The sequence below is a fragment of the Pristiophorus japonicus genome, chromosome 6 (assembly GCF_044704955.1).
Source record: "Pristiophorus japonicus isolate sPriJap1 chromosome 6, sPriJap1.hap1, whole genome shotgun sequence".
NCBI lineage: Eukaryota > Metazoa > Chordata > Chondrichthyes > Pristiophoridae > Pristiophorus > Pristiophorus japonicus.
Window position 1 is genome coordinate 89704297 of NC_091982.1, and position 17028 is coordinate 89721324.

Sequence of the window (17028 nt, forward strand, 5' to 3'; positions counted from 1 at the left end):
TCACCCTCACACACACACACACCCCCTCCCACCCCCCCGCACATACCCCCCCCACACACACACACACACACCCTCCCACCCCCCCACACACACCCCCTCCCACCCCCCCCCCCCACGCACACACACCCCCGCACCCCTCACTGTCAGATACAGAGAGAGAGAGAGACACTGACAGAGACACCTTCCCTTCACATAAAGGTAGGACTTCTATTTTGTATTGATTGATTACTTATTACTTTAGTCTTGGTGCTTTAGGTGCAGGTTTCCTTCTATTTTTTATTAATTAATTGCTTATTACTTTTTGTGCTTCGTTTAGTGCTTGGTGCTTTAAATGTACTGCTTTGTTTAGTGCTTAGTGCTTTAAATGTACTTTGCTTCTTTAATGTTGTTGTGAAGGTGTTTATGGAAAATCCACTAACTTCCCTTACCCCCCGCTGTTGTGATGTTGATGTGTCCTTTGTGTTTAATGCTTCCCACCCATCGTCTCTGGCTGTGCCTGCACTAAACTTAACTCTAGGTAAGGTTTTTCAGAACTTACAAAAGTGGACACTTAGTCCATCCTAAGTTAGTTTGTAGTAAGTTTTCACTGCCGAAACTTGCAAAACAGGCCTGAGTGGCTGGACACACCCTCTTTTGAAAAAAAGTACCTTACTGAAAGCCAACCTAAACTAACTCACTAGAATTGGAGCAAACTAATATCCGAGAATTGCAATTTCTAACATACTCCAAACTAAACTAGTTGCTCCAAAAAACTAGGAGCAACTCCACCCGAAACTTGGGCCCGATGTTTCCACTTGTGGGGTAAGACCAAAACTGGGGACAATCAATATAAGATAGTCACTAATAAATCCAATAAGGAATTCAGGAGAAACTTCTTTACCCAGAGAGTGGTGAGAATGTGGAGCTCGATACCACAAGGAGTAGTTGAGGTAAATAGAATAGATGTATTTAAGTCTAACTTAGATTTGCTGGAATTCTTTGAGGATGTAATGAACAGGATGGATAATGGGGAACCAGTGGATGTGGTGTATTTGGACTTCCAGAAGGCATTTGACAAGGTGCCACATAAAAGGTTACTGCACAAGATAAAAGTTCACTGGGTTGGGGTTAATATATTAGCATGGATAGAGGATTGGCTAACTAACAGAAAACAGAGAGTCTGGATAAATGGTTCATTCTCCGGTTGGCAATCAATAACTAGTGGGGTGCTGCAGGGATCAGTGCTGGGACCCCAAATATTTACAATCTATATTAACGACTTGGAAGAAGGGACTGAGTGTAACGTAACAAAGTTTGCTGACGATACAAAGATGGGAGGAAAAGCAATATGTGAAGAGGACACAAGAAATCTGCAAAAGGACATAGAAGACAGGCTAAGTGAGTGGGCAAAAATTTGGCAGATGTTGGAAAGTGCGAGGTCATGCACGTTGGCAGAAAAAAATCAAAGAGCAAGTTATTATTTAAATGGAGAAAGATTGCAAAGTTCTGCAGTACAGCGGGACCTGGGGGTACTTCTGAATGAAACACAAAAGGATAGTGTGCAGGTACAGCAAGTGATCAGGAAGGCCAATGGAATCTTGGCCTTTATTGCAAAGGGGATGGAATATAAAAGTAGGGAAGTCTTGCTACAGGGTATTGGTGAGGCCACACCTGGAATACTGCGTGCAGCTTTGTTTCCATATTTACGAAAGGATATACTTGCTTTGGAGGCAGTTCAGAGAAGGTTCACTAGGTTGATTCCGGAGATGAAGGGGTTGACTTATGAGTAAAGGTTGAGTAGGTTGGGCCTCTACTCATTGGAATTCAGAAGAATGAGAGGTGATCTTATCAAAATGTATAAGATTATGAGGAGGCTTGACCAGGTGGATGCAGAGAGCATGCTTCCACTGATGGGGGAGACTAGAACTAGAGAACATAATTTTAGAATAAGGGCCCTCCCATTTAAAACAGAGATGAGGAGAAATTTCTTCTCTCAGGAGGGTTGTAAATCTGTGGCATTTGCTGCCTCAGAGAGCTGTGGAAGCTGGGATATTGAATAAATTTAAAACAGAAATAGACAGTTTCTTAAACGATAAGGGGATAAGGAGTTTTGAGGAGCGGGCAGGAAGGTGGACCTGAGTCCATGATCAGATCAGCCATGATCTTATTGAATGGCGGAGCAGGCTCGAGGAGCCATATGGCATACTCCTGTTCCTATTTCTTATGCTATATTCTTATGTAAATAGATCAGGGAAAGGTGATGCTGATAGGGTTAGATAAAGAGGGTAGGAGGATGCTCGTGTGAAGCATAAACAATGGCATTGACCTGTTGGGCTGTACAGCCTAGTTGTGTGCTGTACATTCTATGTAATAGCAACACAGAGTGAATTCACACTTATACTGCCATTAAAAGTCAGGCCCCTGAACTTTTGCAGAAGTTGAGAAGTTGGCTGCTCTGGCACGTAAATACCTAAAGGGTTCACTTAGTTAAAAAAACAGCTCCAGAATGGAAACTATTATCAACCGCAAAAAAAAACAACTGTGGTTTGAAAATGAAAAAGCTCCAGGCATGGTTCTGCAGGGATTCTCACATTCTACAAACAACAGTTATTAACATAGACTTGCAAATTCAGTTGAGGATTTCCAGTACTTTTGTGGATAAGGGATCCATTAATTAGGCTGCTTGCATATGATTTTTAAAAAATAAAATGACTCTCATGTTTCTCTTTAAATTGAATTGAAGAGTTAAGACAATTTATACCTCCCTTGTCTTCCTTTATGTCTTACCTAAGTAACTATAAGTTTTAACTATCCATGTCCCAGCATCCCTTTACGTTTTATTTAAGTGACTTGCTATTTTTGTTGTTTGTTCGTCAGTTAAAGTTATCTAAATTTGAAATGTGGTAGGTTGGAGGAGCTGCATTAGCACGGTGTAACTTTCACCACTGGGACCTGGATTCATATCTGGTCCAGCTTCAGAAGGGTCAAGACCCAAATTGGTGGGCAGGCCATCACTGAGGTTAGAAATGGCAGGTCAGAAGACTAAATGAAGCTCGAAGTCATGATGAGGTAATGTTAAAACTTGAGTTTTACAAGCTTGTGAATTGTGAGAGGAAGGGAAGACCGAGAGAGGTAGGGAATTCCAGAGTTTTTATATCCTGGGGGAAAATTAAGTTGAATAAGGGATGGTGCATGATATTGACAACTGAGAGTCCAAGGGGGAGGAAGAGAAAATCTAAGTCACTGCAATGTTAGCTCTGTATTTTATCATTCAGTTGATTTAAACAATGGCCTGTTTTGAATATGAGCCTAAATGCAATCTGTTGTGATAAAACATGATATTAAATGTGCTTGTTCCATGTTGCAATGGAGTAAAATACAACTCCTGCATTAATAATGAACAAATAACTATACATATGTATGGAAGTCAGTCTGGAGCAATGACCTTTGATGACACTTGAAAAGGATGTCATGGTATGAAGTAAACATTACTCCACTGACCTTCACTTCAAGAAGAAAACAAATAATTTAAGTTTTGATTTGATTTGTGGGACAATGGAATATTTCTGTTGAATATTTTGTAATTACTGATTCTGGTGAATCACTCTCTTTTTATATTGCATTTTCAACAATCACTCTATAGACGTGGAATTGTTCAACCCGTTTCCAAATCTTTTGATTTGATGTTTTGGGGAAAGGCTGCAAACAAATTATGACCTTTGTAGTCGCTGATTGACAGTAGAATTGTACCATAGTTGAGTTATTTGAAAGTGCCAGAGACATTCCTTGGAGTATAATTATTTCTAGTTTCATCATTCTGAATAGCTCCAAACTATAGTTAGTACAGGTGCAACATCCGAATCCTGAACTCCGAAAACTGGAATTGTCCAATAACTGGACATTTTGCGCATAGCTGATGGAGTCATCCGGAATCCGGAATTATTGTCCGAAAACCGGACGTTTTTGAGGCAACCCCCAAAATCCGAATTCGGTCAAGGATTCTGGATTTCAGATAAGAAAATCAAATCTGAAATCCGGAATCCTTGACTAATCCGGGCTGGATTTCAGGTTTTGCCAGATTTCAGACTTCGCTGCTCAAAACCTGGCACAGATTCGGTCGAGAATTCCAGATTTCAGACTATTGATTTTCATGTCTGAAATCTGGAAAAACCCAAAAAGCGGAACGTACTCGGTCCCGAGGATTCCAGATTTCGGATGGTGTACCTATATTAAATTCTTGAGACTGACACAAAAACACCATTCCAAATTATTTTATTTGAGTGAAAAGGTACCGTATTACTTTCTCCTTTTATCTAGGCCAATACTATTAGCCTATTTAAAGAGATGGAACTGCTGGGGCAGTGATGGGCACATTAGTGTATCATTGATCGATCTACCAGTGGTGTAGCGAATTGGTGCTGTTAAAAATTGAGCAGTGGAGTGGTAGAATATGGGTTTGTGGCACAATTCCCCATGTGGTGAGACCTTGACTTTTTGCCAGATGCATCTCCCTTGGAAACAGAGCCAACATCCTTAGTCAAGTCAGTTCAGGTGGCCCTCAATTATCAGTGGCAAATGATGAACAACTTTTCAGGAGGCGCATGTTTTGAAAAGTTGGTTTCCATTGTTCATTTGCCACTTTTCAAAACCTTGCCCCACTTGCAAACTTTTCTATAGTTGTATTTTCCCTGTATTGGTGAAAATCTATTATTTTTATAATCATTGACACGGTTGCAAATTTTCTGAAATTGAATGTTGACATTAAAATGCTTTTTCTTTGATAACTGAAGTAACCAGATAAAATAATCGGGAACTTAACGTCAGTTATGGGAAAGCTACTAGAATATGTTATCAGGGATAGAGTGGCTAAGCACGAATAAATATGAGCTGATGAGAGGGAGCCAGCAAGGCTTTGTTAATTAAGTTGAAATTTTGGCAAGGTAGATAAAGGATTGTCAATGAATACTAAATATGGACTTCCAGAAGACATTCAATAAAGTTCCACACAAGTGATTATTAGCAAATATTAGAGCGCCTGGTGTTGGAGTTAGCCTTTTGACTTGGTTTGGAAATTAATTGTGAGGTAGGAGGCAGAGAATGGGGATAAAGGATTGATACTCCGACTGGCATAATGTGATAAGTGGTATTTCCGAGGTATCTGTTCAGGATCCTCAAATTTTTTAAATATTTATTGATGACTAAGATGATGGAATAGTGAGTTCTACATCCATGTTTGCAGAGGACTCTAAGATAAGAGGGACAGTGATTAGTACTGATAGAGGAGAGAAGTTGCAAAGAGACGTAGACAGACTCAGTGAGTGGGTAAAACTATAGCAAACGGAGTTCAATGTGGGCAAGTGTGAGGTCATCAGCTTTGGATGCAAGAAAGATAAATCAGAGTATTTTCTAAATGATGAGAAACTAGGAACGGTAGAGGAGCAGAGATTTGGGAGTCCAAGTACACAAATCGTTAAAGCTAGTAGACAGGTACAAAAAGCAATTAAAACGTCTAATGATCTGTTGGCCTTTATCGCAAGGGAGCTGGAATACAAAGGGCAGGAAGTTATGCTTCAACTGTATCATCATCATAGGCGGTCCCTCGAACGAGGATGACTTACTTCCACACCAAAAGAGATGAGTTCACTGATGTTTCAATGGAGGATCCGATATTCCAGTCCTGAACTCCAAGGGTGGAGGATGCCTGTCTGTGGATTTTTTTAACGTGTGGTGCCTATTGCACATCAGCCACCACACGGGCTTGACAGAGCTAGGCCTTTATCCAGGGGCAAGGGTAAACCAGGCTCTGCTGCACGGACCTAGTGCGCATACATAATCGCAGTGTGGGCAGGCCCGTGCTGCCCCTGGGCCCTCGGCTCTTCTGGGCCCCGCACCTTCATTTGCCGCACCTCCGCCACAATCTCTCGCCGCTGATCTCTCACTGCTCCTCCACCACGATCTCTCGCTGCTCCTCCGCCACAAGCATTCGCCACACTTCTGCCACGATCTCTCACCGCACCTCTGCACCAAACTTTCGCCGCACCTTCGCCACGATCTCTTGCCGCTCATCCGCCCCACCTCTCTCCTCCGCTGTGCCTATGTCCCGCCGATATTCCTGCCCACGCACCAAATGGCGAACTGGGCCTTGATGACGTCACCCAGTCGCCCACCTCAAAGTTGTTGCATACTTGGAACGGCTCGCACTGGAAGTTGTAGTGGTATGCCCACGATGTCATCGGGCCCGCGCTTCACCTCTTTTATCGTCACAACCTGTGGTGGTGTCCTCTCGCAGGTCGGGGTGGCCCACGATATTGTAGGGCAATTGTATAGAGCCTTGGTCAGACACCATCTGGAGTACTGTGTTCAGTTCTGGGCACTGCACCTCAGAAAGGATATATGGCCTTGGAGAGTATTTAGCACACATTCACCAGAAAGATACCAGGGTTTAGGGGATTAAGTTATGAGAACAGGTTGCATAAACTTGGTGTTTATTGCCCCGAGTACAGAAGATTGAGGGCTGATTTGGTCGAGGTGTTTAAAATGTTAAAAGGATTTACTAGGGTAGACAAAGAGAAACTATTTCCTCTGGTGGGAGAATCAAGAACAAGGGAACATGATCTTAAACTTAGAGCTAGGGTATTAAGGAGTGAAATCAGGGAGCACTTTTTCACACAAAGGGTAGTAGAAATCTTAAAATCTCTATTCCTGTATTTGGCTGTAGATTCTGGGACAATAAGAGCTTTCAAGAATGGGAATAATAGATTTTTGTTAGGTCAGGGAACAAAGGCGGGTAATTGGAGTTGAGGTGCAGATTTGACATGATCTAATTGAATGACGGATCAGGCTCGAGGGGCTAAATGACCAACTCCTGTTCCTATGTTCCTAACTAGGCTGTGTGTGCATAATTGCTGTACTTCATGAATGTCGCACTGAACATCTATGGGGATATGCAGGAGATTTCCCCTGCTCTTCTTCAAAATAGTGCAAGGCATCTTTTATGTCCACCCGAGAGTAGATTGGGCCTTATCAATGTTCTCCCTAATTTTGGTTTGGGTATGCTGCCCCTTTAAGGCCCATTCACAGTTTTGCACATACGTGAAATTTATCATTTTGAAAAGCCGGTACTAGGCTGCGAGGGACTGACAGAGAGCTGCATGACTACGGCTGCGCAGCTTAGAGCAAATGTTTGACCTCAATGTAACGTCTCATCCCAAAGACGGCACCTCCGACAGTGTAGCACTATCTCACTTGAGTGTCAGCCTCGTTTTGTGTTCAAATCTTTGGAGTGCGACCTGAAGCGACAACCTTCTGCCTCAGAGGAGAGAGTGCTACCCACTGCACCACAGCTGAAGCCATATACATAGCAGTGGGGGCAACTGTGGTAGATCTGGCAAAGGATTATGTCATTTCACCAGTCCTATCTCTTCACTGATGTCAGCAGGGAAAGGGCAGAAACACTGACGAGCAGCGAACAGGGCAAAGACCCAGCGGAAACCATTTCCACCCCCGTCTGCCTCAAATATCACGAGTTTCACGGTGAAACAGCTACTGATATTCAGGGCCATGTCGCTTTCACAGTTGATCGTATTACGGTTGCATTTTTCCTAACAAACAGTAAAAGACCAGTGTTTGCAGATAGGAAAGGCCAGAACTGTAATGATAAAGGGAACAAAATGTTGTCATACAGGCATTTAAGAGCTGTAGAGGAGCGGAGATTTGGGAGCATTAAAGTTTCACTGAACTTTGTTTTTGTTCACTCTTTATCACAAGGAAAAGTTGACCTCTGTCCCAATTTCCAAACTGACATATTTAGCGGTTTGACTAATGTAGAATTTTTTTTTTCAGGAAACAAAATATGTAGTTCTCTCTGGAATGACTGCATGAGACTTTGATTAACTTATTATCTTCCTTATTTTGCATGCTAATAGAATATGCACAAACAAACTTAGCTTAGAGTTCAGGAGGAACCAGATATTCTGGCCCAGAAATTGCAGTCGGAGGCTTCCCGTGGGCAGATGCCTCCGACCTGAAAAATTTCTACGAAAGTACCTGGTGGCCCCGGAGGAGCATGGGATTCCGTTGGCGAGGCCTTCTCTTCCCGCGCTGCGAAGCACGCTCCCGTCCTCCAGGTTCCCATGCACAAGGTGCAGTCACGTGTGACTGCTCAGCCAATCAGGTACTGTAATCCACAGCTTTCTCATTGATAGCACTGAGAACTTCATATCTACGAGTTCTCATTGCTATTAATGAGAAAAAAAACACACTAAACACCATAATGAAAAATAGAAAACACACCTCACCTAATTCAAATTAATAGAATTTAAAGTTAATAAATGCCTTAGAAAAAAAATATATTTTTCTGATTTTTAAAAAAAAGTTTTGTAATTAGGGTTAACAATAAACTTACCTAAGTGGGCAGTGTTTTTAACAATAAAATGTGTTTTTTAAATTTAATTTAATATTTTTGTATGTTTTAAAACTCTTACGCCTGTAAAAATAGGCTATGCGCCTGCTTTTATCAGGCGCAAGAATTTTGAGGACATTTGCTGGGCAAGATATGGGTAAATCCCGCAATCTTGCCCTTGCACATGTCCTCGCACCCGATATGGATTGGATCTGTCAAGCTCCAGCTTGACAGATCGGAAAAGCCGGTTTTCCGCGCATGCGCATTGTGCTTTGAAAACCGGCTTTTGTGATGCCTTCCCAGGTCCGTACACACTCCATACGGACCCAGGGAGGCCGGGATTTCCAGGCCAATTTGTGCCAAAAATGTAGTGCTTAAATTTTGATAGCAGTTTACAAAAGCTTTAGCTCCGGTCACCGTTATGGATTTTAACTTGGAATGGGTTTTCGGTGGGAAATCGCTCTGGCAAGTTAACTTCCGCCCACCAGGCGCAGCTGGGAGCCACGGCGATTTTAACCACCAGGCTTTATTTAAAAGTCACCGGTCCACTTTCGGGTTGTCGGCAGGGATTAATTGGGCAGCCCTTGGCCACCTGTCAATCTCCAGATAAGTGGCGGAGAGGGGTTTTCGGGAGAGTCCCACGGGAGGAATGGGAGGGTGGGGAGAGCATCCGGGGCAGGGGAGGCTGCAACTTTCCTTGTGGGGCCGGAAGGAACACTGCTGCTCCTCCTGGCCCCATAAAGACATTTTTTTACTCCCTTGAAAGGCCTCTTCATCCTTCCCATAGCTGCTGATCTGCTTCAGTCTAGAGGGAAAGCTTTACCGCTCAGGCCCCAATTAAAACGTCACCCGGGTCCTTGTCAATGTCATAGGATCCTGATTTGCATAAATCAATGGGCTCCCACATGCTTTAGGTGGGCAGCTCATCCACCTGCAGAACCCTGAAATTAAATATCGGAGATGGTGGGAACGGCCAAGTTCTGAGCGGATAAGCAACCCTTTCATTTTTCAACTGCCCACCTGCCCGCTTACTGCCGGATGGGTAGAGTTATAATCAAGCCCTCTGTCTCATGCTTATGTGTCAAAACGCATCAGCTGAAGTAGCTGGTGACTGGTGATGCTTTTTTTTCTTGATGTCAATTACTCATGATAGGCATACGGGTAGTGTCACACATTGGTGATGGTACAAACAGCAGCTGGTCACTGAGAGTAACCATTGCTCAAAGGGATCATAAAATCATTGAACCCTGCAGCACAGGAGGAGGCCATTCGGCCCGTCGTGCTTGTGCTGGCTCTCTGAAAGAGCGATCCAATTAGTCCCATTCCCCTGCTCTTTCTCTATTGCCCTGCAAATTGTTTTGCACTCTGGAGCATGGTTATGGGGAAATGAAGAATAAGTTACGAATTGCCATTTTTCCGAACAGATGCTTGTGTCGAACAAATTCACTGAGACTAGTGAATGTAAAGTGAGACAAAGAAGCAAGTTTTTTGTGTGTCTGTGCCTGTCAGTGAGAATTAAAGCTGTTAATGTAATCTTCCTTATAGCTTTCCATTTACTATAAGCATGCTTGACTATTTTCACACGAGCCAAGATAAGTCCAGAAGTGGGAGACGCCTTAGCCCATCTAACTCAGCCTTAAAATATATATTTTGTTTTTAAATTAGTAAGCATGGATCAAGGGATCTGCAAAGCTCATTTGGCCCAGTGTGGAACTGAGAGAGTCAGATCTGTGATTCCCAGTCTGTGCTGAGGCAGCAGATCTCAATTGATCACAGTGTTAGGGAAGGGAAACATCAGTCGGCATCCTATTGCTGACCAGTGTCCAGTAGCTTCTGCTGCAAAGTGTGCAATTGTGGAAATCGAGTGAGGGCAGGACTGGGCTCGACTGTGATGCCCTTCACACCCACGTAGCCTACTAACATTCACTATCTAAGCATGCACAGGAAGAGTGGCCACTTGAACTCGGTGCTATGACTTAATGGCCTATGCCTGAAGCCTTAATCCAGCATTAGTTAGTGCCTTCAGAACAAATGGGGAGAAAATTAGAGGCAGAAAATAAATAGATGACAAGTTTTTTTATTAAAAAAGTGACCTATCTGATACAAGATGTAAAATTCTTGGACCAAAATAACAAATGTCTTTTTTTCTCCCCCAGTCACAGCGAAGGGTCACATTCCACCTACCTGATGGCTCTCAGGAAAGCTGCAGCGATAGTGGGTTGGGAGACCATGAACCCAACAGCAGTGCCAGCACATCGCACCCTTTGCCCCTTGGCTTCCCGCAGGAGGAATACTACGAGCAAACATCCCCTAACAGCAGGACTGAAGGTGATGGCAACTCAGATCCCGAGTCCAGTAAGTGATTTCCTGTGTTTGAGACAAATTATCTGAGGTAATTATAGGACCGAAATGAACAGCGCTAATAAGCAGCTCTGACCTATATAGCTACTTCACACATACAGGTCTGCTGAGCCATTTGTTAAAAGAGCCCAAATATGACAACAGTAGAAATGGGCTGGTAATTTGAAATCATTTGTTATGGGAGTATGATAGTTATAGAAATGTTTTAAGCAATTAATTATGAATAGTAGTTAGCAATTGTCTCCGTACACTGATAGGTTGGAAAAATATGCAACAGGGGCTGATTGACCTATATTTAGATTTGCACCGCTGTTTTAGAATTATAGATTTAGACAGCACAGCAGGAGGCCAATCGGCCCATTGTGCCTATACCAGCTTTTTGAAAGAGACATCCAATTAGTGCCACTCCCCTGTTCTTTTCCCATAACCCTGCAAATTTTCCTTTTCTCGTTTGTATGATTTTTGTAAAAAGTTTATCTCTTTATTTTTCATCAGTCCAGAACACTTGAGTCCAATATAGGTTTTTAACCTGCTCCCACCTCCTGTAAATACTTATTTATAAGGCAACCTATATCTAAGGAGCCTAAAAAAAAAGCCCCCAAAACTCCACTGCTCTTATATGAGCGTTTCAGTATTGCAAAGCTTCTAGCCATCAGAATATGCAACTTCAGCTTGGCTGGTATCCACGACTATATTTCCCCTCATTCTATTCTGTTCTTTCTCATTGCTGCCGATACATTTGCTGTAGCTCTACTCCTCCAGTGTTGTGATATTTAAATGGCAACTCTTCCCCTCTGATTAGAGATTTGACGCCCACTGCTGATTTTTCATCTCTTCCTGTGTCTATCCTGTTGGGCTGTCTCCAATTCTAATTCAGCAGTAGGAGCTTGGAATAAAATTGGGAGGAGGGAACGTAACTATTTAAATATCACGACCCTGGAGGACGAGCGTTACTGCTGGATCTTCTGTCTTTGGTGAAATTGTTATGCCAGGTGGCAGGATAGGACCCATGTGTATGCCATTCCCACCCACCCTGCCTACTGTTAACCCGAAACAGGGATAGAAATGTATAGTCTTGTACATGACTACATACATTAACCATGTGCAAATATGGCTTCCCTTTGTCCAGCACTCTAAAATGAGTTGATTGCAGTTCCAAATTGCTACTGATATCAAGTCAATATGAATTCCAAACTTGGATGATTTTAACATACCTACAATGATATTAAATTCAAATTGTTCTCAAACTCGTCAGTTAAAGTGAGAAAATAATTTATATGTAACTGCTCAAGGCAATAACTGGCCACTGCAATGATTGAATGATGGTTATTTTCAGCCTCTGTTAATGGGAGAGAATATAGACTTTCCCAGAATTATTTTCCAAACAATAGAGTTGGATATTTAGATTGATATAAATGCACTGTATGATGTGGTGCTCAGCTTTACTGATCAGGGAGATCTCGGGCTTGAGTCCTGGTCTGCGCTGAGTTAATTGATCTGTCCCAGGGTTGCAATAGGTGCACTACAATCGGCTTCAGTGTCTTGAGGCTAGGAAAAAAATGAGCCAGGGTTCCTGCTTCTCTTAATCACTATCCAATGGCCCAGTGCAGAGTGCATGTGTGTGTGGATGTCAAGGCGATGAAATTCCCATCTTCACTAACTTTAAAGAAAGAAAATTTTTTATCATGCAAATTGAAAAAGTCAGGAATTTCATCTCCCGCATGAGATCAGGATTAGGATGTGTTACTTCTGCTAACACTCATGACATGATGAACAGCCTTGGGCAGATAATGGAGGGCTGTTAGCACCTGTGTAAATCGCGCCAGCACTTTGCAGAGAGTAGAGGGGGAATGGAAAGAAAATTGGGGAAAAGGACAATGCTGCAAAATATATCCCATTCTCATTTAAAGCACTCGATGTCAACAGTTTCCATGTATCAGCTTAGCTCCTCATAAATGTTTTATTTTATTTTCTACGGTGTTCTAGAACAATCATTATAAAATCTACCACATTCTAACACGCTCAATGTTTAGGCTTCCAAAGACCATGGTGATGCACAGACAGATATTACACACTGCAAGCCACATAAGCCTGTAACCATTTTTGTGTACATGTCTCCAAGTAAACAATGAAGTAGAGTTTAAGTAACTCAAATCATGCTTAGATATTATGCATAAATACCAGATTGCAGTTTGTTTACCACCATGTAGTTCCAATGAACATTTTTGTATCAAAGATACAATCACTGCAACTTTGAGAGCCAAATGCAATCCAGTATGGACGGAAAAGTACAGTTTGGTCAAAACCACTAAAGATTGAAAATTACATTTGGTAGTAAACCATTATAAATTAGATAATTTAGAAGACAGAACTTTTATTTATATAGTGCCGGTCATGATCTAAGGGCATCCTAAATGTTTCACAATCAATTAAGTACTTTTTAAAAAAGTGTAATCACTGTAGTTATATAGAGAAACATGGCAGACAATTTGCACATAGCAGGGACTCCAGGTAATCTGATTTTTTAATGATGTTGGTTGAGGGAAAATGTTTGTTTAAACACGGGGCGGGGTTTGGGGGAAATTCGGGAGCGCCTCGTTTGGGGCGGTAACTTTTTAAAGTTTGAAAAATTAGTGCCGGGGCTAATGTTTTCAAACTGTTTAAAAATTCGGCGGTTGCGCTCCAGGAAGGAAGTGGAGAGCTAAATCGGGCACTCTACTTCCTTCCTGGAGCACAATGGGCAGCAGACGGAGTGGTGAGTGGAGCAGCATTGCACACTGGTCTGTGCAACGCTGCCGTGTTGAAATGTTCCTTCCCTCCATTAAAGGTAAGGGCCATCGCTGCAGGCTCTGCAAAGAAAAAAAATGTACCGTCTCCATGATGGCAGTCGCCATCCCACTCGATCAGCCCGGCACTCAGGCAGAGTGCCGGGCTGATTGATCGCAAGCAGGAACCTGCGAAAAAACCTGCAAGAGTGAAGGTTAATTTTTTTTGTACTTACTTCAGCCTCCTCGCCTTTAAGTATCACCCCCGAAGCGTCCGGCCTCCCGATGGATGCCTCTTGCAACTGCCGGTGTTTTCACCTGGTGAAGCTGCAGGGGGCGGAAAACAAGTTCAAGACCAGAGTGCTTCTGTCACCATCTCTGGTTGAAGGAGACCTGGGCACAATGCCATTCCACTGCTGCCAAACTCCCGCCGAATACGGCAGGAGTTAATGTTATCACCGTGCCCGGTCGCAACCAGTTAGCCCCCTGGAGGCAATAATGGGAGACGCTAACGAGGCCAATTTATAGGCACAAGAGGATACTCCTTTTCTTTTTTGAATAATAGCATGGGATCTTTTATGTTCATCTGATAGAATAGTTGGGACCTCAGTTTAATATCTCATCCAAAACACAGCATCTCTGACAGTGCAGCACCCTCTCAATACAGCGCTAATGTGTCAGCATAGATTATGTGCTCAAGTACAACAACAACTTGTACTTATATAGCACCGTTAACATAGCGAAACATCCAAAATCACTTCACAGGAGTGTTATGTCAAAAATTGGACACCGAGCAGCATAAGGAGAAACTAGGGCAGATGATCAAAAGCTTGGTCAAAGAGGTAGGTTTTAAGGAGTGTCTTGAAGAAGGTTGAGAGGCGGAGAGGTTTAGGCAGGGAATTCCAGAGCTTAGGGCCTAGGCAACAGAAGGCACAGCCACCAATGGTTGAGCGATTATAATCAGGGATGCTCAAGAGGGAAGAATTAGAGGAGCGCAAACATCTTGGTGGGGGCGGGGGGAGGGTGGTGGTGTTGTGGGGTTGGAGGAAATTACAGAGTTAGGGGCGAGGCCATGGAGTGATTTGAAAACAGGATGAGAATTTTGAAATTGTGGCGTTGTTTAACTAGGAGCCAATGTAGGTCAGCGAGTACAGGGGTGATGGATGAGTGGGACTTGGTGCGAGTTATGACATAAGCAGCCGAGTTTTGGATCACCTATTGTTTACGTAGGGTAGAATGTGGGAATGTAGTCAGGAGTGCATTGGGATAGTCAGGTCTAGAGGTAACAACGGCATGGATGAGAGCTTCAGCAGTGGATGATCTGAGGCTAGGGCGGAGACGGGCGATGTTATAGAAGTGGAAATAGGCGGTCTTAATTATGCTGTGGATATGTGGTTGAAAGCTCAGTTCAAGGTCAAATATGACACCTTGGTTGTGAACAGTCTGGTTGAGCCTCAGACAGAAGCTGGGGGAGAGAGATGGAGTCTGTGGCGGGGACCAAAAAAATGGCTTTGTTCTTCCCAATATTCAATTGGAGAAAATTTCTGCTCATTCAGAACTGGATGTCGGACAATTTAGAGACTGTGGAGCGGTTGAGAGAAGTGGTAGTGAGGTAGAGCTGGGTGTCATCAGTGTACTGGAATGGGGTTTGAACCCATGACCTTCTGAATCAGAGGCAAGAGTGCTGCCACAGAGCCAAGGCTGACACCTATTTATTCCTCAATCCCCAGGGTTTTGATCTGACTATCACGTTATTTTTTCCATTTATAGAAGAGCTGAATTTAAGAATGTTGCAATGTACTTAACTTGCAAGAAATATATGTAAAAAAGTCACAATTTAATTTACACATTTATAGATGAGCAAAAATTATTGCAAGTATTTGGAAAAGTAAAAATATGTGACAATACAGTTTTTAAAATTTGCCCCATATTTTCCCCTTTTTTACAGTTAGCCTCTCCTGTTTCCCATTACTTTGCTTTACTTTTAGCCAGGAAGCCAGAAGAGCCAGGGCCCCAGGCTTTTCCATAGCTTTTTGCCAATAACAGATCATATTTCACAAATTGTGCCTATATAAGGAAAGAAAAAAATAAAGTCTTGCATTTATATAGTGCCTTTCACGACCTCAGGATGTCCCAAAGAACTTTGCAGCCAGTTAAGTACTTTTTGAAGTGTAGTCACTGTTGCAATGTAGGAACTGCTAGGGCAAGACTGAGCCTATTAACTGACTGCTCATCACCCAATGAATAGACTCAATTCCTTGCTGTAAAGCGCTTCAACCCTTACCATCACCAAGAACTGGGCAAATTTACATGATGCGCTTTAGTGCAAGTGCATAGTAAGATGCACACTTGCAATCCTTTGATTGGGAATCCAGTGGTTTTCTGATATTCAGTCTGGTTCTCAGTCATTCTACCTTCAAATTCCAGTTTGTTTTTCTCAATAGATGTTCTTTTGTTCCTTTTCGATGTCACTTTCTTACTTCAATGGGGAAGGTTGGATCACAGGCCACTCCATGATTACTTTCAGTGCCACTGTGTGGTTAATTAACAGGAAGTCTATTCTGAAAAAGATGGGACAGGCATGTTTACCTTTCTTTCCTTATGTGGAACACCTCACTTCGACATGCGTCTCCATCTAACAGCCGGTATAGCTCTGTGTGTGTGTGTGTGTGTGTGTGTGTATGTGATGGAGATGTGAGTTGGAGTGGCAGCATTATTAGGATTTGGATAAATTACTATTTGTTTCAAAATACACTGTTATTAAATGCTACTCTGTGGCTAAAGCAGCTTTGATAAGTTAACTATGCGGGTCATATATCCACCGTGAGCACTATTTAGCCTGTGAAAGCACCTTGCAACATTTGGCAACGTTTCCAGGTATTGCAGGTGCTTTAATTTCTTCTGTATGAGCAGACTTCAATCTTTTAAAAAGGTCGGAAGCATAGTCCTAGGAATTATAGGAGTCTGTTCTAAAGGAAGTAATTCCAGAGCATCCAGTAAGAGTAAAGTCAATAAATTCAAGCATACATGAGTGTATGAAAGGCAGATCATGCCTAACAAATTTAATGGAAGTCGTTGTAGATGTAAATGAGTTAGTTGATAGTAATGTGATTACTATTACGTACTTCGACTTCACAAGGTCCCCCACATAAAAGCTATGACTAAAATTAAAACTCATGGGATCAGGGAGGAAGTTGTAAATTGGATAATGAATTAGCTAGATAATAAGAAATGGAATGTAGTCATTAATAATAATAGTTCTAATTCGTTAGCTATGACCAGTGGAGTCCCTCAGTAATCATTTCTGAATTCTCAAATGTGCATGATATTTATTGGTAACCTCACAAGGATGATGTTCGCAGAATGTCAAGGATTATAAATTACACCAAGTTGTGCATGAAGACTTTGCATGTAAGTGGAAGAGATCTACAAAGACTAAATATAAGAATATTTGACTAAATGCAAGTTGTTTTCTTTAATTCTGAGAAATCAAGGTAACACATAGGTGCTAAATTTAATTAT

The 17028-nt window shown here is 42.4% G+C and overlaps 1 protein-coding gene across 11 annotated transcripts in view; it reads left to right on the forward strand.

Annotated features, from left to right (window-relative positions):
- Positions 1-17028, forward strand: part of LOC139265737 (protocadherin-11 X-linked-like) — a 578096-nt gene that overhangs the window by 508734 nt on the left and 52334 nt on the right. For 9 of the 11 annotated variants that reach the window (XR_011593612.1, XR_011593614.1, XR_011593613.1 and 6 more), the window contains exon 3: positions 10537-10735. Coding sequence is in view for 4 of the 11 variants with exons in the window: in XM_070883060.1 (XP_070739161.1) it covers positions 10537-10735 (199 nt within the window). In the remaining 7 variants the exon portion in view is untranslated. Of the gene's footprint in view, positions 1-10536; positions 10736-17028 lie in introns of those variants that run through there. The other 2 variants (XR_011593618.1, XR_011593617.1) reach the window with 1 other exon arrangement.